Source organism: Cavia porcellus, unplaced genomic scaffold, assembly GCF_034190915.1.
Source record: "Cavia porcellus strain 051 isolate PalLab524CR breed Dunkin Hartley unplaced genomic scaffold, mCavPor4.1 scaffold_17, whole genome shotgun sequence".
Lineage (NCBI taxonomy): Eukaryota > Metazoa > Chordata > Mammalia > Rodentia > Caviidae > Cavia > Cavia porcellus.
The window spans coordinates 69,605,438-69,630,213 of NW_026947500.1; the positions used below are offsets into that span (position 1 = coordinate 69,605,438).

The 24,776-nt window shown below is 38.0% G+C and overlaps 1 protein-coding gene across 1 annotated transcript; it reads left to right on the forward strand.

The window, feature by feature from the left end:
- The first annotated feature begins 17,853 nt into the window (after positions 1-17,853).
- On the forward strand, positions 17,854-22,321 carry LOC101787845 (olfactory receptor 7D4-like). Its single transcript, XM_063229133.1, has 2 exons — positions 17,854-18,811; positions 22,218-22,321. The coding sequence occupies exons 1-2, from the start codon at positions 17,857-17,859 to the stop codon at positions 22,319-22,321; spliced, it is 1,059 nt and encodes a 352-aa protein (XP_063085203.1). The 5' UTR covers positions 17,854-17,856.
- The last annotated feature ends 2,455 nt before the right edge of the window (positions 22,322-24,776 follow it).

Here is a 24,776-nt window from a genome sequence, read left to right on the forward strand (position 1 = left end):
TGGAAGCTCCACAGTTCTTCAATCGCAGCCGGGTTAGGGTACTCACCACAGGCCGCAGTGCTTCAGGAACCTGTGGACCCTCCCTGGTTGCAGAGATATCCACAGTCCTCCAGACACGCATAGAGGCCAGTGAGGGCACCCCAGATCTGCCCAGCTCCTCCTCTGCAGACCTGTGGCCAGGCGCGGCAGCTAAACAGGCTGGGCTAGGCTGGTAGTGTGGGCCAGCCCACCTATTGGGAGCTCAGCAGGTCTCCAAGTGAAGCCGGGAATGGGGAGGCTGATGTGGAAGCCTTAAACCCACCTCTCTCCTTCACTGCACCTGGAAGCCTGAGGGAACTCCAGCAGTCTGGGCGCAGAAATCCAGAGTCCTCCAGACACGCAGAGAGGCCAGTGAGGGCACCCCAGGTCTGCCCAGCTCCCCCTCTGCAGACCTGTGGCCAGTCGCGGCAGCTAAACAGGCTGGGCTAGGCTGGTAGTGTGGGCCAGCCCACCTATCGGGAGCTCAGCAGGTCTCCAAATGAAGCTGGGAATGGGGAGGCTGATGTGGAAGCCTTAAACCCACCTCTCTCCTTCACTGCACCTGGAAGCCTGAGGGAACTCCAGCAGTCTGGGCGCAGAAATCCAGAGTCCTCCAGACACGCAGAGAGGCCAGTGAGGGCACACCAGATCTGCCCAGCTCCTCCTCTGCAGACCTGTGGCCAGGCGCGGCAGCTAAACAGGCTGGGCTAGGCTGGTAGTGTGGGCCAGCCCACCTATGGGGAGCTCAGCAGGTCTCCAAATGAAGCCGGGAATGGGGAGGCTGATGTGGAAGCCTTAAACCCACCTCTCTCCTTCACTGCACCTGGAAGCCTGAGGGAACTCCAGCAGTCTGGGCGCAGATATCCAGAGTCCTCCAGACATGCAGAGAGGCCAGTGAGGGCACCCCAGATCTGCCCAGCTCCTCCTCTGCAGACCTATGGCCAGGCGTGGCAGCTAAACAGGCTGGGCTAGGCTGGTAGTGTGGGCCAGCCCACCTATCCGGAGCTCAGCAGGTCTCCAAGTGAAGCCGGGAATGGGGAGGCTGATGTGGAAGCCTTAAACCCACCTCTCTCCTTCACTGCACCTGGAAGCCTGGGGGAACTCCAGCAGTCTGGGCGCAGAAATCCAGAGTCCTCCAGACACCTATTTTTTATTTTAAAAAGAGAAAAGTTACAAAAGAAAAACAAAAAGAAAGAAACAACAGCAAGCTCAAAATAATAACAATATATATTTTCAAAACAGAATGAAAGAAATTTAACAATGGTTGTTACATTGCATACTCTTTTTTTTTCAAATAAAGAAAAGAAAATTTAAGAAAAACAAAAGGGTAGAACAATATCGAATTAAAAATTAACATCATAGAATGACTAGTTGATACATTACTCATTGTCATCTTAAAAAATAGCTGCCAAAGTCACAAAATCAAAGCATAGTGTCTAGATACATTGACAGTGCAAATCCTTCTGTTTAATTTAACAACTTAAGTTCAGTGATATTGTCATCTATCTTACACACTATACATACTGTTAGCAAAAACAGTTTAAAAGATGAGATCCCAGCAGTTGATTCTGGGCAGTATTCCCTTTGCAGATTGATTTTTGTTTATGAATTCTCTGCTGACCCCTACATCTTCAAGATTTTTACTTACTTTGTTTTCCAGCAGATTAGGTGATTCTGTTTTAATTCTAAGACCTTTGATCAATTTTGACTTTAGTTAGTGTGTGGTGATAGGCATGGGTCTAGTTTTAGGCTAGTTTCCAGTATCACTTATTAAAGAGGCTGTGTTTCTTCCACTGAACTTGTTTGGAACGTTTGTCAAAAATGAAGTAGCTGTGTTTATAGTTGTGATTGTATTTTCTAATCTATTCCATTGATCTCCATGTCTGTTTTTATTCCAATACCATGCTGATTTTATCACAGTAGTTTTGTAGCATATCTCAAAGTCAGGTATTGTAATGCCTAATGCCTTGCATTTGTTCCCCAGATTTGCCTTTGCTTTTCTAGTCTCTTTGGGTTCCAGATGAATTTTAGAAGTGATTTCCCTGTATCCAGAAGTTATGAAATGGTATTCTAATTGAAATTGAATTAAAACTCTATAACAATTTTTGAAGAATGGCCATTTTCATAATTTTTGTTGTTCCTATCCATGAATAAGGAATATCTTTCTATTTTCTGAGATCCTCTTCAATTTCTTTTTTCATAGTACTGTAATTTCATTTTTTAATTTTATTTTAATTAAATATTTAATTTTATTAAATTAAATTTTATTTTAATTAAATATTTAATTAAATTTTGTCTTTAAGATTAAGACAAAATAGGACATAACAGAGCAGAACAATGAAAGCAATGCAATATCTCACCAGAAGACAACCCATAACTAACAGTAAAATCCAAAATGTTACTTTTTTTGAAATATTTGAGCATAACTTCATATACAAAGTATCAAACATAACAAAATAATACATAAAATTATTCAAGAGAATGATAGTGTTACAAGGCATTCAGAACAAAATAACAAAAAACAAACAATGGCCACCATATTATCTCTTTTCCATAGAACATTTGTTTATATTTTCACACATATACAATCCAATAAGGTAGAGCATGATAGAGCGAATGGAAACAGGAGAGCAAGAGCATGGTAGGACTTCAGAGTAAGATGATAGTCAACAGCACTGGCTGTTATGATGACTTGTTTCTCTCAAATTAGCTGTTCATACCATCACAGATAATAAAATGAAAAATCCAGGACAAACATGTTACAACTGCTTCAAGGCTTATTATAAGGCTTCAAAACAATGTAACGGGGAAGCTAGACTACCATAAACTGCTATGTGCTCTTACTATTTCTTACACGAGGGAGACTATATTGTACTTACACAAGTGGGTTTCATTTATTTCACTGATGAGTATGGTCTCAAGTTACACTCATTTATTAGTAAATATCTCCATGTGATCATGCTTTATAGCTGAGTAGTACTTCATTGTATAAAAATATCACGACTTTTTTATCCATTCCTCAGTTGATGGACACTTAGGTTGTCTCCAAGATCAGGCTATTACAAATTGTGCTGCTATAAACATGGTGCACATATATCACAACAGTATGATGTTTTCACTTCTGTGAATATGCCCAGAGGTAGAATATCTGGGTCTACACTCCCACCAAGAGTGCTGAAGAGTTCCTTTTACCCAGCATCCTCTCCAGCATTTGTTTTTCATAGTTTTCTTGATCCCGGCCATTCTGTCTGGAGTGAAGTGGAATCTCAGTTTTGCGTTACTTTTCATTTCTCTAAAGACTAATGAGGATGAACGTTTTTTCATGTATTTATTTGCCATTTGTATTTCTACATCTGATAACTGTGTATTAATTTCAGATGACCATTTGTGGATTATATCCTTGAGTTTTGAGGATCTGATATTTTTTTAATTCCTTATATAGTTTAGACAGAAGTCCTTGGTCTGAGGGACACTTGAATAAGATTTTTTCCCACTCTATAGATTTTCTTCTGACTATACTGGAGATTTCTTTGAACATGCAGAAACATTTTAAAGATGTGATCCCAGTTATTGATTCTAGGAAGTATTTCCAGGGTGGGTTGAGTCCTGTTCATGAATTCTCTACTTACCTCCTCCATCTTCCAACAGATTTAGTGTTTCTGGTTTAATATTCAGTTCTTTGATCCATTTAGATTTTAGTTTAGTATATGGTGATAGGCATGGGTCTAGTTTTAGTTTTTGGCATATGGAGAGCCAGTTTTGTCAGCACTGTTTATTAAAGAGACTGTCATTTTTCCAGTGAACATGTTTAACCCCTTTATCAAAGATAAAGTAATTGAGTGTGTTAGTAGTTGTGCTTGTATCCTCTAGTCTATTACATTAATCTTCATATCTGTTTTTATTCCAATAACATGTTGATTTTATTACAGCAGCTTTGTAGTATAATTTCAAGTCAGGGATCATGATGCCTCCTGCCTTGCCTTTGTTGGTTAGAATTGCCTTTGCCATTCAGGGTCTCTTCTGGTTCCAGATGAATTTTACCTGTGATTTCTCTTGATCTATGAGGAATGTTGATGGTTTTGTCATTGGTATTGCATTGAAACTGCAAAGCAATGTTGAGAGAATGACCATTTTCACAATATTTATTCTCCCTATCCATGAACAAGGGAGGTCTTTCCATTTTCTGAGATTATCATCGATTTGTTTTACAGGACATTATACTTTTCCTTGTATAGGTCTTTTACTTCTTTTATAAGATTAATTCCCAAGTATTTCATTTTGTTAGATGCTGGTGTGAAGGGTGTGAACTTTTTTTTATTTTCCGTAATTTTGTATTAGTGTATAAGAATGCTATTGATTTTTGACAATTGATTTTGTATCCAGCTAAATTGTTGAGTTCATATATTATATCTAAGAGTCTTTCAATCGAGTTTTGGGGATCTTCTATATAGATTATCATGTCACCTGCAAATAATGATAATTTAACTTCCTCTTTTCCTATTTTTACTCCTTTTATTTACTTCTCTTGTCTACTTGCTCTGGCTAGTATTTCCAATACTATATTGAATAGGAATGGTGATAAGGGACATCCTTATCTTGTGCCTGATTGTAAGGTAAGGCTGTTCAGTTTTTGGTGATTTAATATGATGCTGGCTGGAGGTTTGTCATAAATGGCCTTTATCATATTGAGGTAAAGCTCATCTAATCCAATTTTCTGTAAGGTTCTTATCACGATTGAATGTTGGACCTAATCAAATATTTTCTGCCTCTATAGTAATGATGATGTGATTCTTACTTTTGGCTTTATTGATATGGTGGATTACATTTATTGACTTACATATCTTGAACCATCGTTGCATGCCTAGGATGAATCCCACTTGATCATGGTGTATAATCTCCTTGATGGTTTGCTGCAACCTATTTCCTAATATTTTATTGAGGATTTTTGCATCTGTGTTCATTAGGGAGATTGCCCTCTAGTTCTCATTTTCAGTTGGGTCTTTCTCAGGTTTTGTTGCTAGAATAATATTTGCTCCCAGGAATATCTTATTAAGAATTGCTTCCCTTTCAATTTTATTGAAGAGTTTGAGGAGTGTCAGCATTAGTCTTCTTTGTATGTCTTGTAAAATTGCACACTGAATCTGTCTGGGCCTGGGTTCTTCTTTGTAGGTAAGGACTTAATTAAATTTTCTATTTCATTGGTAGAAATTGTGTGATCCAGCAGGTTTACATATTCCTGACCCAGCTTTGGTACTTTCTGTGTTTCTAGGAATCTGTCCATTTCTTCTGTGTTATCGAACCTATGAGAGTAAAGGTTTTTGAAATAAGTGTTGATGATCTTGTGTATTTACACAAGGTCTGTAGTTTTTTCGCCCTTTTCATTCCTTATTGCATGAATTTGAGCTTTTTCTTTCCTTTTTTAATTAGGTTGGCTAGGGGCTTATCAATTTTATTTATTCTTTCAAAGAACCAACTCTGTGATTCATTGATTCTTTGGATGGTTTTCTTAGTCTCTATCACATTAATTTCTGCTCTGATTTGCTTACTTCCCTCCCTTGTTTTGCTTTAGACTTGGCTTGCTATTCTTTTTCTAGATGTCTTAGGTTTTGCATCAGGTTGTTTATTGTACTCATTCTGTTTTACCTGGTGTGGGAACTCAGTGCAATAAATTTTCTTCTGAGGACGGCTTTCATTGCATCCCACAGATTCTGGTAAGTTGTATTTGTATTTTCATTTGCTTTTAGTTATTTTTTAACTTTGTCTGTAATTTCCTCTGCAACCCACTGGTTGCTCAAGATTGTAATATTAAATTTCCATGTGCATGTGGCGTTTTTTGAGTTTCTTTAATGATTAAATTTTAGTTTCATGGCACTATGATCTGATAACATGCATGAGATAATTTCAACACTCTTGCATTTATTTAAATATGTTCTGTGAGTTAGTATGTGGTCTACGTTATAGAATGTCTCATGTACTGCTGAGAAGAATGTATATTCTGGTATTGTTAGATGGAACACTCTGTATATGTCTATCAAGTCCATTTGTTCACATGTGTGATTCAGTTCTGTTATTTCTTTGCTGATTTCCTGTCTGGTTGATCACTCCCTTGGTGTCAATGGTGTCTTATGTCTCCTGTTATAATTGTTTTATTGTTAATTTGATGTTTCATTTCTCTTAATACTTGCTTTGTGTAATTGGGTCTTCTGGCATTTGGTGCATGTATATTTAAGTTTGTTGTCTCTTCCTCTTGAGGTTTTCCCTTAACCAATATGTAAAGACCTTCTTTATCTCTTAGGAGCATTCTGGTTTGAAGTCCCCATTATCTGCAAGCAGAATAGCTACACCCACTTTTTTTGCTTCCTGTTGCATGTAGTATTTTTTCCATCCTTTGAGCTGCAGTCTATGAGTTTCCTTTTGAGTTAGATGGGTTTCTTGCAGACAGCACATGGTTGGATGTTGTTCCTTGATCCACTCTCCAAGTCTGTTTCTTATAAGTGGTGAATTGAGCCCATTTACGTTAATGGTTGTAACTGTTATGTATTGAGTTATTGTTGATCTGTTGTCTTTTTGTTGCTGCATCTTTATCTTTCCATTCTGTTTAATTATCTGCCTTGTCTAATGGTATTTTCTTATCTGTATTTAAACTGTCTTTCAGGATTCTTCAATGATAGCTTGGCAATCGTTAAGTTCTTCAGGTGCTCTTTGTCATGGAAGTATCTTATTTCTCTATCCATTTTGAAGGACAGTTGTGCAGGGCACATCAGTCTAGGTTGCACATCATTTTCCTTTAGCTTCTGAAATACTTCACTCCATCCTCTTCTTGACTTCATTGTTTATGTTGAGAAGTCTGCTGTAATTCTGATAGGTTTTCCTTTATAGGTGATCTGTCTCTTCACTCTAACAGCTTTTAATATTCTATTCTTATGTTGGATTTCTGGGATGGTGATTATTATATGTCTGGATCTAGTTTTGTTTTGTTTACGGCTATTTGGAGTTCTGTATGCTTCATTAATCTTAATGTTAGATTCCATTCTCATGTTTGTGAAATTTTTAGCTATTACTTCTACAAATAGTCTCTTGATGTCATTTGTGTTGTCCCCTTCTTTTTATTTATCACTATCAATTTAATTTTTTTTCCTTGAGTCATATTGAAGTTGTTGCATTGTTATTTCCTGATTCCTTGTTATTTTTAAGAGATCTTTCCTTTCTTGTTCACTAGCTGCAATCTTGTCTTCAAGGTCTGAAATTCTATCTGCAATTTCGTTGAAGTGGTTTTGACAACTTTCAATGAAATTTTTGATTTCCTGTATATCTCTTTGAATCTGCTTTATGTATTCTGTTCGTTTCTTATATTCTTCATCTAGGACTATATCTTTTTGTTTTCTTTCTCTGATTTTTAAACTGTGTCTTCTTTAGATGTGTTCAGCATCTCTGTCATTACTTTTGTCATTTCTTATTTTACCTGGCAGATTATTTCTCATTTGAATTCCTTTAAAGCTTCCAGGATTTGCTTCTTTATTTCAGTTTCTATTATTTCCTTTATTTCAGGCAAATGGCACATATTTTCTTCTATGTACATGGCTCCTAGCCTTTCTAGGGATGGACTGGATGTTTGCGATTGTATTTTGGTCTTTTGTTTTGTCACTTTCCTATTTTTCCATGTTTCATGTGTTGTTCCAAAGCTTTCCCTGGGCATTTTAGAAATTGTCTCCTATGTTCTGGGCTCCTGGAACTTCTCTGGTAGCTTAGCTCTCTGCTTGGGCTATGAGGCCCCTGAATTAAAAGAAATTTACCACTTGTGGCTCAGGCACGCCTAAAGCCTCCTCAAACCATTCAGCTCCCCTCTCCAGCAGCAAAGCTCCCCAGACTGAAAGAAGGTCACCAGGCATGGTGTAGGCAGGCCCAAATTCTGCTAAGCCCAATCTAGTGTGACCGCAAGCCAAGTGGGCCCCCAACGACCCAGACCAAGGATCTGAAACTCTCCTAGGAATTCCATTTACAGTACAGAACAAGACCAATAAAACCTAAACATTAGGAAAATTACAGGACTTCAAAAGAAGATAATAGTCAAATCAGAATGGGCATCATAGTGAATCTCATTGCCTACAAAGTAGTTGCCTACAGCCTCAAACTTAATACTATCAAACAGAATGGGACAGAGTCTAATCAGTCAAAAAAAGATAATGGGAGTAATACAGGGCTTCAAAACAAATTAACAAGAAATCAAAAATTTACTCTAATATATTCTGCTAATTTTTTGACTTTTACCCTTAATTAAAAAAATAATAAATTTTTTTGAAAAAAAGGTGGAAATTGAGATAAAAGAGGGCATAGCAACATAACAATACGGGTCAAAACATGACAATTTCATCAACGTAGTGCTTCACCACAAGATAACCTGACTTAATAGTAGTTACCATCGTGTCTCTTTCCTTGAAATATTTGAATATAGCTTCATATACTATAGCATCAGACATATCAAGACAGTGTGAAACCATTCAAGTGAATGAAAGTATTACAGAGTATTTAGAACCAACTAAAGGAAAACAAAACTGGTTTTTATATTACCTCTTTGTCTATAAAAATTTTTGTTTATACTATCAAATATAATAAATTCCAGTAAGATACAACCTGACAAAACTAATGAAGACAGAAGGGATGACATTAAATCAGCACTAGCTATTATTATGTCTTGTTTTCTTCAAAATAGCTGTTCATTTCATCAAAGGAAATAATATCAAACAGCCCAGAATAAAGCCATTCCAATTAATGAGTGAAAACTTTATAAGGCTTCAAAGCCACATAATGGGGAATCAAGATTACGACAGTACAAGGAATTGAACTCACAACAGTGCACTTACAAGGCAGAAGCCTATGCCACTGAGCTAAATCCCCAGCCCCTCTTTGCTGATTTTCTGTCTGCTTGATCTGTCCCTTGGTGGCAATGATGTGTTAATGTCTCCTGTTACAATTGTGTTACAGGTAATTTTATTTTTTATTTCTGTTAATACTTGTTTTATATAACAGAGTGCTCTGGAATTTGGTGCATATGTATTTAAGATAGTTATCTCTTCCTCCTGAAGTTTTTCCTTAACGAATATGTAGTGACCTTTGTCTCTTCTGATCATAATTAGTTTAAAGTTCACATTGTCTGCAAACAGAATGGCTACTCCTGCTTTTTTGGGGGGTTCCCCTTTGCTTGAAGTATAGTTTTTCATCCTTTGACTTTCAGTCTGGGGGTACCTTTTGGGTTAGATGGATTCCTTGTAGACAGCATATGATTGCATTTTGTTTCTTGATCCATTCCATCAATCTGTTTGTTTTAATTGGTGCACTGAGACCATTTACATTAATTGTTATAACAGTTATATGTTGGTTTAATGTTGACATGTTATCTTTCTGCTATTGCATCTTTATCTTTCTGTTCTGTTCAATTATCAGCTTTGTTTAGTGATTTTTTCCTAAGTGTATTTCAACTGTCTTTCAATGTCTTTTGCAAGGTTGGCTTGGTGAACATGAAAGTCTTCAGGTGTTCTTTATCATGGAAGTATCTTATTTCACCATCGATTTTGAAGGATAGTTTTGCAGGATGCGTCAGTCTAGGTTGGAAATCATTTTGCTTTAGGATCTGGAATACTTCACTCCATGCTCTTCTTGACTTTATTGTTTGTGCTGAGAAGTCTGCTGTGATTCTGAAGGGTTTTCCTTTATAAGTGATCTGTCTTTTCTCTCTGACAGATTTTAATAATCTATACTTGTGTTGGATTTCTAGGATGGTGATTATTATATGTCTGGGTGTAGTTTTATTTTGGTTATGACTATTTGGAGTTCTATATGCTTCACTGATCCTGATATTGGATTCTGATCTCATGCTTGGGAAATTTTCAGCTATTACTTCTCTAAATATCCTCTTGACATCCTTTATGTTGTCTCCTTATTTTTCATTGATCCCTATCATTCTTATGTTATTTTTCTTTGCATCATCTTGCAGTTGTTGAATTGTTGTTTCCTGATTCCTTGTTATTTTTAAAAGATCTTTCCTTTCCTGTTCACTAGCTGCAATCCTGTCTTCAAGGTCTGAAATTCTATCTTCACTTTCATTAAGGCGGTTTTTACAACTTTCAGTGGAGTTTTTTATTTCCTGTATATCTCTGTGCATCTGCATTATGTATTCTGTTTGTTTCTTATATTGCTCGTCTAGGGATTCTATCTTTTTGTTTAGTTCCTCCAATTTTTTATCTGTGTTTTCTTTAGATATATTCAGAATCTCTTTCATTTCTTTTATCATTTCTTCTTTTACCTGGGAGATTATTTTGAGTTTCAATTTCTTTAAAGCTTCCTGGAGTTGCTTCAGTAGCTATTGTGTCCAATATTTGAGGTGAATGGCATATATTTTCTTCTATATACATTGCTCCTAGGGTTTCTTGAGATGGGCTGGATGTTTGAGGCTGTGATTTGGTCTTTCGTTTTGCCATTTTCCTATATTTCTGTGTTTCAAGTGTTATTTGAAAGCTTCCTCAGGATCTGTTGGAAATCCCCTTCTATGTTTGCAGCTACTGAGACTCTGGCACCATGCTACCCCAAGCCACTGGGCCTGCAGAACCGATGGCCCTCCTCTGCCTGCTCAGAACTCCACGGTTCCAGACAAGCTGGGCCTCAGGGACACTGTGTGCCCACCTGCCCGTTGGAAGCTCCACAGCTCTCCAATTGCAGCTGGGATGTGGAGGCAGATGTAGACGCCTCAAACCCACCTCTCCACTTCACTGCACCTGGAAGCCTGGAGGGACCCAAACCGTTTGGGCTCTGGGCAGAGTGAGCTGAGTGCTCAGCACAGGCTGCAGGGCCTCTGGAACCCGTGATGCTCCACCGCCCGCAGAGACACCCACAGTCCTCCAGACACACGGGGAGGCCTATGCAGGTGCCCCTGATCTGCCCGGCCCCTCTTCTGCACACCGATGGCTAGGTGCGGGAGGCCCAAACAGGCTGCACTCCGGGGATAGTGTGGACCCCCCCACCCGTTGGAAGCTCAGCACTTCTCCAAGTGCAGCAGGGATGGGGAGGCAGATGTAGAGGCCTCAAACCCACTTCTCCACTTCACTGCACCCAGAAGCCTGGAGGGTCCAGAACAGTCTGGGATTTGGGCAGAGTGCCCTGAGCACTCACCACAGGCCGCAGGGCCTCTGGAACCTGCGATCCCTCCCTGCTGGCTGAGATATCCACAGTCCTCCAAACACACGGGGAGGCTGATGCAGGCGCCCCAGATCCGCCCAGCCCCTCCTCTGCACACCGATGGCTAGGTGCGGCAGTCCCAAACAGGCTGGGCTCTGGGGATAGCCCAGCAACCCTTTCAAAGCCAAGTCTAAATAGGAAAAATGGACCTTTCAATTTCATTTTTCAATGTATTATAATTTTCCCTGTATAGGTCTTTCACTTCTTTCATGAGAGTAATTTCTACATATTTCATTTTTTGGTTCACAGTGTGAAGGGTGTCTTCTCTTATTTATCTCTCTGTGATTTTGTTGTTAGTGTATAAGAATGCTATTGATTTTTAAGTATTGATTTTGTATCCAGCCAAATTGCTGAATTTAATTTTTATATCTAGGAGTCTTTCAATGGAGTTTTGGGGGTCTTCTATGTAGAGTATCATGTCATCTGCAAATAATGATAATTTAACTTCTTCTTTTCCTATCTTATGTCTTTTATTTCTCTCTGTTGTCTAATTGCTCTGGCTAGTATTTCCAGTACTATATTAAATAGAAGTGGTGATAAGGGACATCCTTGTCTTGTGCGTGATTTTAAAGTAAAAGTCTTCAATTTTTGGCCATTTAGTGTGATACTGGCTGTTGGTTTGTCATAGATGGCCTTTATTATATTGAGGTAAAGGCCATCTATTCCAATTTTCTGCAAGGTTCTTATCATAAATGAATGTTGGATGTTATCAAAAGTTGTTTCTACATCTATATAAAAGATCATGTGATTTTTACTTTGATTCTATTGATATGGTGTATTACATTTATTCACTTACATATATTGAACCATCCCTGCATGCCTGGGATGAATCCCACCTAGTCATGGTGTATGATCTTCTTGATGACTTGCTGCATCCTATTTGCTAATATTTTATTGAGAATTTTTGCATCTGTGTTCTTTATGGAGATTGGGATGTAGTTCTCTTTTTCTGTTTCTTTTTCCTTCTCAGGTTTTGGTACTAGAGCAATATTTGTTTCTAGGAACGATTTATGAAAGATTGCTCCCCCTTCATTTTCTTTCTTTTTTTTTTTTTTTACTTTTTTTTTTTTTTTTTTTGTCTTTTTCGTTTTTATCGGTACCGGGGATTGAAGCCCCCTTCATTTTCAATGAAGTGTTTGAGGAGTGTCTGCATTAGGTCTTCTTTGTATTTCTTGTGGAATTCTGCCATGAATCCATCTGGGCATGGGCTCTTCTTTGTAGGTAGGACTTAATTATGTTTTCAATTTCATTAATAGAATTTGGGTTATTCAACAGTTTTACATCTTCATGACCTAGCTTCAGTTCTTCATATGCTTCTAGGAATCTGTCTATTTCTTCTGGGTAATCGAATCTTTGAGACGAGAGGTTTTCGAAATAGGTGTTGATGATCTTCTGTATTTCTATAGGGTCTGTAGTGATATAGCCTTTTCATTCCTTATTGCATGAATTTGAGCTTTTTCTTCCCTTTTTAAAATAAGTTTGGTTAGGGGCTTGTCAATTTTATTTATTCTTTCAAAGAACCAACTCTTTCATTCATTGATTTTTTTTATTGTTTTCTTAATCTCTATTGCATTGATTTCTGCTCTGATTTTCATTATTCTTCTTTTGGCTTTGGGCTTGACTTGCTCTCCTTTTTCTAGATACTTTAGGTGTAATATCAGGTTATTTATTTGTATTTGTTCTCTTTCCTGACGTGCGAACTCAGTGCAATATATTTTCCTCTGAGGACAGCTTTCATTGCATCCCACAGATTCCTGTAAGTTATATTTGTGTTTTCATTGGTTTGTAGGTATTGCTTAATTTCTTCTTTAAGTTCCTCTGTGACCACTGATGACTCAAGAGTGTGTTATTCAGATTACATGTTTTTGTGGGATTTTTGCAGTTTCTCTTATCATTAATTTCTAATTTCATAGCGCTACGATCTGATAGCATGCAAAGGATAATTTCAAAACTTTTGCATTAATTTAAATATGTTCAGTGAGTTTACATATGGTCTATTTTAGAGAATGACCCACGTACTGCTGAGAAGAATCGCTATTTAGCTGTTGTTGTGTGGAGTGCTCTGTATATATCTATCAAGTCCATTTTTTCACAGGTGCGATTCAGTTCTTTTATTTCTTTGCTGATTTTCTGTCTCTTTGATCTGTCCATTGGTGTCAATGATGTGTTAAGATCTCCTATTAGAATTGTGTTACTGCTAATTTGGTTTTTCATTTCAACTGTAATATGTTGGTTTATTGTTAACATGTTATCTTTCTGCTATTGGCTCTTTTATCTTTGTTCTGTTTAATTGTCTGCTTTGCTTAGTGGTTGTTTCCTAAGTGTATCTAAACTGTCTTTCAGTCTTCCTTGCAAGGTTGGCTTGGTAATCAAGAAGTTTTTCTGTTATTCTTTGTCATGGAAGTATGTTGTTACTCCATCAATTTTGAAGGACATTTTTTCAAGGTACATCAGTCTAGGTTGAAAAGTTAAGTAAAATGAATCGCACACAGAAGCTTATATTTACATGAGAAACTGAAAATATAGATACAGAGAAAAGTAAAAATAGATAACAGGAAATAGGAAGAAAGATATTTTGCAAAATGAAAGGGATCCAAGATATGGAAGGAGGGAGTGTAAAGGAATGGAAAAAGAACTGAGATGTGTTATATTCATGTATCAACTCTTCACAAGGACTGTAATCATTATGTCCTATAAAAATATTAATCAAATATACATATTGGAAAAAAAGAATGCTGTATATTAATGGGAATAAATGGCAAAAGCTAATTTTCTTGGTGCTGGGAATTCAACCTAGGGCTTTGTGTGTATTAGATAAGAACTCTACCATTGAGCCACATCTCCAACCGCAAGGCTAATTTTTTTGAGAACACAAAATATCATGAGATTAGATGTTTGGAAATGACTAGGTTGATTGTCGAGATACTTTGGAATACTCAAGTCATTAACAAAAATGTAATCCTCAAGTTTAAATTATTTCCTAATAGGTAGAACGGATCAATTAGAATCACTTATAAAATTGAGTTTAGAGAATATTGTATGTAAAAAATAAAGGTATTATATCTATGTGGTAAGTACGGATTTAGTTTTTTCAATTCCTGATTATCCCTTACAAGATTGAGTTTTCTTAAGACAATAGTCATGCATATTACTCTTTAGAGTAGAGGAACCTAGAATAAGAATTTCACAGACACAGAAAATGCCAGAAGGATGACCGGGGCTTGGAGGCAGAGGTGAATAGGGAGTTATCATTTAATGGGGATAGAATTTCTGTTTGGTGTGATAAAAATTGGAAAATGGATCATGTGATGGCATTCAACATTGTGACTATACAGAGTGCCACTGAATTGTATATTTGAAAATGAATAAAATGAAGCCAGTCATGGCAATGGGCAGCTGTAGTCCTAGCTACTTGGGAGGCTGAGGAAGGAGAGGTTACACCTAGGAGTGCAAGTCCAGCCTGGGCAACATAGTGAGATGCCCTCTCACAAAAAGTCAAATTGTGATATTTGTGAAAAGCAGATGCTTAGTTCTGCCCTTGAAGATTTTTTTTTTTTCATTTTTTTGGGTAACAGGGATCGAACTCATGACTGCCTGCTTGCAAGGCAGGCACTTATGCTGCTGAGCTAAATCCCCAGCCCCTGCCCTTGAAGATATTAACAAAGTATGTTTTGAATTGACTGTTAAGCTGTGTACCCAAATACCCATTTAGTGCTTTTGAGAAACCTAACTCCTTGAAAGTTGTTTGTCAAAGGATTGTCCTGGCGATGTAAAATGTGAAACTTGGCTAAAATGCAAGTTATCAGACTCAAAATTAGACTCACTGAGACAGAGACTTGGAGGCGGCTCTCAGCAATCTGTGTTTAAACCAGACATCAGCATTATCCAGTTATAGGCCAACTTCTGAGAATTCCCCCTCTGTGAATTCTGAGACCTTGGCTATTCTATCATCCACTTAATTAGGAAACCACCAAATGGTGTCATCAAGGGCTGATACAGAAATACTAGAATGACTCTCCCCACAGGAGAGGATCATAGGAGAGAATAATTAGGGGTGATCTCTGAGGAATAAGTAACTGGAAATTCAGAGACTTCTTCATGTGTTGTCCCCATGTTTCAAGAGCCAAACTGATCAGAGAGTGAACACACCACCGACAAATTTGTCTAATAAGCTTCAGTGGGGACACAGCCCCGAAGGCACAACGCATAGCTCATTAACTTATAATCACCAAGGTCCTTATGTGTCAGGGTCAAGATGCCAACAGCTCCAGGAGCAACCAGCCAGGCCCTATACATGCCTGTCTCTCTCTGCTTTGAAGAATAGACCTTCCATCTGCATTACCTGCCTTCGACAAGAGAACAAGATTCCAAAGATTTGGCCCTGTGGAGGATCTATGTCACCAAGCCTAAAAAACCTGGTAAATATTGAAGGAAGCAGAGAAAAGAGGTGGTTTAAGAGGAAACCATTAACTATTGCTAAGTATAAGGGAGAAGGAAGCATTAAGATCTTCATGGAGCTGGATCGTTGAAGATAATTGGTTGGAAAGTAGAATGATTAAACTAGTTGTTTAAATTTGACATTGTGCAGTGAGCCTTTACTTTGGTAATATATTATCTTGGTGGACAGCTGAGAAGATTATTGAAATAGCTGGGGTTTTTTGGCCTTTCCAGGGCACGCTGACACCCCAGCATTACCCTGGAGCATGTAGTCTACTGAAAGAGCTCCCAGTCTGAGTTGTAGGAATGGATCCTCCAAAGTACCAATAGAGCTGTAGGTACCTCATACTGAAGTCTTGCTCTTCTGTAGTTATTTTTTCCTTATTATCTAACTCCAGAGCTCCCAAAACTCCATTCTACCTCACCGTAGAGGGAGCATTTCTGAATTCTGTTACCCATACTTGTTTGGGAACATCATCTTCTCCTAGCAGACCTGTCCTTCTTCCTAATTTGATCCATGACTTTGGTAACTTTTTTCCTGCGATACTGGGGATGGACGGTAGCGTCTTTTCAGTGAGCTACACCGCCCCCCCAGAACTTTTTAATTTTGAGACAAGGTCTCACCAATTCATTAAATTGCCTAAGCTGGGCTTGAATTTGTGATCATTAACCTTCCCGAATGCTGGGATTACTGACATGGCCCATTATGCCCAGCTTTGTCAATTGTTCTTATAAGACACCCTCAAGAGAAGAGTATACTTGTACCAAAGCCTGAGTGTGTAGACATTGCAGCTGTTTGTCACTGAATGTAACATGCTGCTATGAACAGATTCCAGTTTTAGGAGTTTGGAAAACAGAAATCACACCAGGAGGTTTGTACAGGTGCCTGAAAGGTCAGCCATGAGGAGATGCTTGCAATTGCACTCAGGAAAAAGGAGGTGGCGTTTTCCAGCATTCGCTTGTGCTATGGTTTTTTCCAAGTGCTGAGGCTTCTGTAACTAGAAGCAGAGGAATAAATGTCCTGATCCACTTTCCTTCTATTGCTCGCTTCAGGAAAATGGGTCATGAGGGTTTAGTGAGAAAGCACAAAGGGCTGCAGTGCATAAACACTGAGTTTAGGCAGGACAAAGAGGAAAACAAAGCTACAGGCAAGCTAACATCCAGTGTCCTCTTGACATCTTTTTTGTGTTTGAAACACTGGAGAAGCATTGGAGCTTATAGTTCTTCCCTGTTCTCATATTTCTCTTGAGTTTACTTGAGGATTAGGGCTCAGGCTTAAGCAGGAATTGCAAGCAAGATTTACCATCAAAATATAACATCTGCTGGTCTCCATTTCTTTTCTGTGAAAACATTATTGGGCTAGTCCCTTAAATTCTAATGATACAAAGATTCTCCTTCACTGTTCTCTTGCCCTTAGTTTTTCTCTCATAAAACTATCTTTCTTACCAGGCATAGGGATGTGGCCCTTTTGATTTAATCTCCCCACAGCCTCATGTGCTTTCTGTGTATTATCATCTTCACAGTTCTCATGGTCATGGCCCCTGCCATCTTCTCCAAAACCACCCCATTCTTCATTGTTTACTTCTGTGACTTTTTGCTTAAGCAAAAGGGTGTCTGGCCCTTTTATACTACTTTTTGTGATACTGGGACTTTCATTCAGGGCCTTTGTAGTGGGCTACATCCCACTCCTTAATATTTATTTTCTTTTTTCTGAGACAGGTTCTCAACACATTGCTAAGTGGCCCAGGCTGGCCTCAAACTTGCAATCATCCTGCCTCCACCTTGTAGCTCAGCCTTGCTCATTTGAATCTGTTCTTAGTCTCAATTCTTCTCCACTCAAGAAAAATGACTCGGTGGGCCTCGTATGTGCTAGAGCAAGCATGGGCCATTTTATCCCTAAGATCTAAAGTTTCTCTTAAGTTTTCAGAGTTGGCGATTTCAAAGCAGAGATGAAGGGGATACATGAGTCTCCCAGAGGCTGCTAGAAAGGTGTTGCTCAACATTATGGAACATTTTGTAACAAATGACAGACTGTCTGATTCCTCAGTTTTATAGTACTGTGGCTTATATGCCCAAAACAACACTTCAAAAAATAAAAATAACCACAGAGAATTTATAACCTGTATGGTGTTAATTCATGTTTTATTTTCCTTGTCAGTAAATGTTGACAACATGGAACCAGGAAATCAAACACGTATTTTAGAATTCTTACTTTTGGGATTTTCTGAAGACTCAGAGCATCAGCTGGTGCTATTTGGGCTGTTTCTGTCCATGTACCTGGTCACAGTGCTGGGGAACCTACTGATCATCCTGATCGTCAGCTCTGACTCCCAGCTCCACACCCCGATGTACTTCTTTCTCTCCAACCTGTCCTTGGCTGACATCTGTTTCACCTCTACGACTATTCCAAAGTTGCTGGTGAACATCCAGACACAGAGAAAATCCATCACTTATGCAAGCTGCATCACACAGATGTATTTTTTCATGCTCTTTGGAATCATGGACTCATTTCTCCTCACTGTAATGGCCTATGACCGGTTCGTGGCTATCTGTCACCCTCTACACTACTCAGCCATTATGAACCCCCATCTGTGTGACCTGCTGGTTCTTGTGTGCTGGTTCATCAGCTTGATCTACTCCCTGATCCAGAGTCTGTTGATGTTGCGTTTGTCCTTCTGCACCAACTGGGTAATTAAACACTTCTACTGTGAACTTGCTCAGGCCCTCAAACTTGCCTGCTCAGACACATTGATCAATTATGTCCTGCTCTACATGGTGACTGGCCTTCTCGGTTTCATTCCCTTTTCAGGAATTCTTTTCTCTTATTCTCGAATTGTCTCATCCATCCTGAGAACCCCATCAACAGATGGAAAATATAAAGCCTTTTCTACCTGTGGGTCTCATCTATCTGTTGTTTGTTTATTCTATGGGACAGGCCTTGGTGTGTACCTCAGTTCAGATGCAACATCATCTTGGAAAGGCATGGTGGCCTCAGTTATGTATACAGTGGTCACTCCCATGCTGAACCCTTTCATCTACAGCCTGAGGAACAGAGACATTAAGAGAGCTCTGCAAGGAATTCTCAGTGGGAGACTATTAGAGAAAAAAAAAGTGATCACAAGGAGGGGTGAGATAAGAGCCAGGTGGGTACTGGGGGGTAGAAATAGTCAAAGCGTATTGTGTAAGTGTACAAATATGCCAAAATGAAATCTTACATAATTCATATGCACAGATTTTTAAAAAGAAAGCTTCTTAGGAGCATGTTATACATTCAAGGATGGGAGCACTGTCCCTGGTTTTGAGTTGGTTTCAGTAATAGCAGCAGAGTAATATATTCCTGTTTGTACTTAGATGTAAAGACACTCATCTAAAATTCCATCTCAGGGTGCTAAGGAAGAATTACAAGTGTAAGAGTCTGGACAACATATGAAGACATAGACAAACCAACCCCACAAATTAAAAACAAAACACAACAAAAAATTCTACCTCTAAATCATATAGAATTTTGCTTTCCTTCAGTGTTTCTCTGTCTTCAATCAAAGTTACCATGTTCTACCTCCTTCTTTCCCTCCTTGTACACTTTGCATTATTATACCTCAGCTTGGTGTTTGCATTCCTGTGGGGCAATTCAACAACTCAGATACTGACTTTAAAAATTGAATAAAATCAATGAAATAGTTAAAAATTTAATTTTTATTTGTACATGTTTGTAATACATAATGATTACTTTCCTCCTGGGGTATTGGTACCTGTACATAACTCACCTCAATTCTTTTTTTCCATTTTCTTCCCTGCTTCAGTCTTTTGGTTCTCTTTGTGAAATAGATAATTTTCATCAATAAGTTACAAGCTCTTATCAAATTCATTCATCAGAAAGTAGTGGACATCCATAGCATGCCAGGATTGCTGAGTGCCTTAGATATTGTGTTGAAAAAGATTTATAGAATTTAAATACGTGTACAGGGAAATATTAGTTATTTTTCTTTCATTTCTGAGACAAAATACCCAGGAAAATTTCCTTAGTTCACAGTATATGGAGGTTTTCGTCCATGATTGGCTGGTTCCAAGGCAGGGCGGCATGTGGGATAGACATAGCTGAGGAGAAATGGCCCATGGGCAGAAGACAGCAGAGCAACAAAGGACAAGCAAATCTCTTTCTATCTCTTACATCTTACCCAGGCTACTTATGGCAGGTAACACTCACACCCGTAAGTCTAGGACCCTTTATCTTAACATTGTACCATGAATTGATTCCAATGTCACATACTCTACGTCCAGCCACCTCTGAAAAGTTCCACCTAAGATCACATTTGCTTTGGGGGGACATGTAGGGATAAGCCATAACAGGGGGTATTATATGGCTAGCCTGAAATATTAGTACTTTAATTAGTGTTATACTAGAATCTAGAAAATTGGTATGGACAATCTGTACAACAGTGTAATGTTAAACATAAACTGGAACCTATGTAGAAAACGTGATCAGCACCCAGCCAATCACTACCCAAGGATTTAGAAATGAAAAATTCTATTTGAAAGGGATTTACTATCTCGCTTCTATTAGATATTAATTGCAATGACCTGCTATGATCAGTCTGTGTCTCACAAAATTCATATCCCTAGTGCTTATCACCAATGTGATGGCATTAGGAAGTGAGACAGTTGAGAAGTAATTAGGTTATGAGAGTGGTGCCCCCATGAATGGGATTAATTTATGAAAGGAGCCCCAAAGAGCACAGTATAAGAAGGCAACATGTAAAAACCAAAGCATAGGCCCTACTTATACGAACTTTCCAACTTTATCCAAGAGACCAATTGAGGAAAATGGACAAGGATAACTTTGGTTTTGTTCTTCCATCTTTTAAGTTTCACTGGAAAGAAATCTGGAGAGAAAAATTTGAAGGAAAACATCAACTTTTTCTTAAGAATTTTTCAGATTACAGAACAGTCAGCCTGATCCGGGGGCCTAAGAAAGATTTTTGCAGGTGGGATCACAGGGTTAAAGAACACACATAGGAAAGACATCAGCACCAACAGCAGGCAGCATGGAGCAGAGCAGAGCAGGAAAGCTAGAGAGCCACTTGCATCTTCGTATTTTAATACAGGTTGTTGTCTCATGTTTACATTCTCATATAGTACTATAACCATCACATGCATGTTTACCTGTGCAAAGTCATGGTTACGTAACTGTATCCCACTGTGTGCCTGCATTCAACAAGCAAGGTCACATCGTCAGGTTTCCTTAGATACCTCTGAGCTTCAAAGCAGTCTCAGTGGTTCCTCATAGGGACAAGTCTTTATTTCATCTTTCTTGGCATTTCTCAACACACTGGTATGGACATAAATTTTACTTTATCTTGTCTTCTTTGAGGCAGGGCCTTGCTATCAAGTTCAGGCTGACCTCAAACTCACTTTTAGCTTAGGATTGCCTCAAACTCACAGTAATCTCCCTTGCCTCAGCCTCACAAGTAATAGAATTACAGGTATGTGCCACCATGCCTGGCTTGATTTGTAATTTTAAAAGACCCAAAATCATTGGCATCAAATTACAATATTCCCAAGAGCAACATGAGTACTGTTCTCTTTCCTTACAGGACAAAAGGGAAAAAAATCTACAATGAATGCTCTCAGTACTAAGACAAAAATTTTCTTCTTTACCAGATCAATAATCATTAGACTAAGAAAACATTCTGAATGTCTCCAGCTTCTCTTTAGGTGACTCTAACCATTGGCTCTGGTCTCAGCTCAGGTTCTCTGGATCTGACTAAGAATCAGGTCTGTAACACCAAGTACATGGGATTGTGGTTCTCCAGGCTCTATCTTTGAACTACAGGACGAGTGAGTCTATTTGCACATCCACCCAGCTCTCTGCCCTGGTACAGACGCTGTGTGCCAGGCTCTTCTCAGCTGGCTTATTGGCTGCAACTGGCCAGTTGGGTGAATCATTTATCAAGCACTTGGCCTCTTGAGAGATGCTCAAATGCCCCATCTTGAGTTCTCCAGGATCCCTTTGGCTTGGCTGTATCCACCTGTAAGGACAAGGTGCTGGCAGTAGGAGGAGCAGGTAGACCTGTGTGCATGTGACGATCTGTCACTGGCAAAGATTTTTATTTGTGATGTCTCCTCCATACCAAGCAAGGCCCAACTCTAGACTAGTAGAAATGACGGAGACTTAGACATTCCTATCCATATATACTCAATATACCTGTACTAATGAGTAAAATAAAATGTAACTTTTTAGAAACAGGAAAATTGTAATTTTATTTCATCCTGTGGGAGACCAGATGAGAATCGAGACCTAATTGTCATCTTCTGTAAGCACAAAGGAAAAGTTAATACAGCTGAGATCAGGTTGTTTAGCTGGGTATACACTAATAGTTAATGGAAAACAAATGAATCTTGGGTTACTTTTATTTTTTATACCTGTATTTGAAAGAATAAAAGAACATTAAATCCCAAGAGGCTAGAGCCCCCTGGCTGCCTGCATGTTAAAATAATTGTGTATTTGTTTGTCTTTTAAACTTGTTTGCTCCTAGGTCATGGTGACAAACTAGCAGATCTAGGGCCCTACAAGTGTTACAATGGTAAAAAAGATGATAGTGGGCTGATTCCCCAGAGGTGGCACCTAGCAGAGGTGTAAGGGACCTGTAACCAGTTTAGATGGGTCTGCTACATTGCAAAATATTTTAGTTGGATGAGACAAAGATTAACTTTAACTTTTATAAAAATTCTTTTTATTGTGAAGAGAATAAAGCCAAGCTAAACAGAGTCAGTCTGAACAAAACAATGAATGTGATAAAGAACTTCAAAACAAGATAACAAGAAATCAACAATGGCTACCATAGTGCATCTTGGTATCTTCAAAGTAGCTGCACAAGCAAAGGCAAGGCAGGAGGCATCGCAATCCCTGACTTGAAGATATACTACAAAGCTACTGTAATAAAATCAACATGGCACTGGAATTAAAACAGATCTGAAGATCAGTGGAATAGATTAGAAGATACAACCACAACTACAAACACTCAACCACCTTATCTTTTATAAAGGGACCAAACATGTTCCCTGGAAAAATGACAGTCTCTTTAATAAATGGTGCTGGAAAAACTGGCTCTCCATAAGCCAAAAACTAAAACTAAGCCCATGCCTACCACCTTGTACTAAACTGAAATCTAAATGGATCAAAGATCTGAATATTAAAATAGAAACAATAAATCTGCTGGAAGACAAATTAGGTAAAAATCTTGAAGACATAGTGGTAGGTAGAAAATTCATGAACAGGAATCAAAACGCATGGTAAATACTTCCCAGAATCAGTATCTGGGATCACATCTTATTAAAAAGTTTCTGCATGTCAAAAGAAATCTCCATCATAGTGAAAGAAAATTCACATGCTGGGAAAAAAAATCTTAGTGAACTGTCCCTCAGACAAAGGACTTCTGTCTAAAACATAAAACAATTTTAAATATCAGACCTCTGAAATTCAAAGATCCTATACAAAAAATGGGCATCTGAGATGAATACACACTTCTCAGATGAAGAAATAAATACATGAAAAAATTTTCATCCTCATTAGCCATTAGAGAAATGCAAATTAAACCACAATGAGATTCCATCTCATTCCTGAAAGAATGGCTAGGATCAAGAAAACCACCAACAAAAATGCTGGATAGGTTGTGGGGAAAAAGGAACTCTCCTGAACTCTTGGTGGGAGTGTAGACTAATACAACCACTGTGGAGGTCAGTCTGGAGATTTCTCAAAAGGCTGGGATTGGAAGTCCTGTTTAATCCACTTCTAGCCATATTCCCAAAAGAACTGAAAACCTCATACAACTGTGATATACGTGTACCCATGTTTATAGCAGCACAATTTGTAGTAGCCAGATCTTGGAAACAACCTAAGTGTTCATAAACACAGGAATGGTTTAAAAAATTGTGGTATTTTTATACAATGGAGTATTACTCAGCTATAAAGAATGATCACATTGAGATATTTACTAATAAATAGGTGAAACTTGAGACCGTATTCACAAGCAAAATAAATAAAAATCACATATAGAAATACTATACAATCTCTCTAGTATAAGAAATTGTAAGGGCCCATAAGATTTTATGATAATCATGATTCCCCATTACATTGTTTTGAAGCCTTATAATGTTTTCATTCATTAGTTGGAGTGGTTTTACACTTTCTTATAATTTTATCATCTGTCATGGTATGAACAGGTATTTTGAAGAAAACAAGACACTATGATGGCCATTGCTGATTTAATATCATCTTGCTTTGAAGTCCTACCATGCTTTTTTTCTTCTGTTTCCATTGATTCCATCATGTTATGCATTATTGAATTTTATTATGTGTGATATTATAAACAAATTTTTATGGAAAATGAGATAATATAATATCCATTGTTCATTTTCTGTTATTTGGTTCTGAATGCCCTGAAATACTTTCATTCTCTTGAGTGGTTTTATACTATTTTGTTATGTTTGATACTATTGTATTTGAAGGTATACTGAACTACTTCAAAGAAAGAGACATTGTGGTACCTATTGTTAATATTGTCTTGTGGTGAAGTACTGTGTTGGTCACATTGTTCTCTTTTGATCTGCTTAGTTCTTTCCTCTTTTGTCTCAATCTCTTTAAAATAAAAAAAAATTAAATACAAAGTAGCTGCTTATACCATCAGACATAATAAAATGAAACAAAATAAAATAGAATAAAATAAATTAAAACAGTAAAAACCACACAGGGCTTCAAAACAAGATAATAGCAAATCCAAAATGGCTACCATAATATATTTTGTTATCATTAAATAAGCTTTTTATGCCATCAAATATAATAAAATCAAACAAAACAAATCAGAATAAAATCAAACTAAACAGAACAATGAAATCAATACATTGTTTCAAAACATGACAAGAGATTAACAATGGCCACTGCCTTTCCTTTTTAGACATTTCCTCACCTTTCACTTTCACAGTATCTATTGTGCATTTTGGATCCAACTAACTCTCTAGTTTTTTATACTAGGGAAACAACATGATGTTCATCCATGCACTGAACCACTTCACTCATGAGCATGATTTCAAGTTTT

Coding starts and splice junctions, on each gene's coding strand:
- LOC101787845 (XM_063229133.1), top strand. CDS start 17,857: ATGGAACCAGGAAATCAAACACGTATTTTAGAATTCTTACTTTTGGGA. Junction 18,812..22,217: donor AAAAGTGATCACAAGGAGGG/GTGAGATAAGAG, acceptor GTTTGCTCCTAG/GTCATGGTGACAAACTAGCA.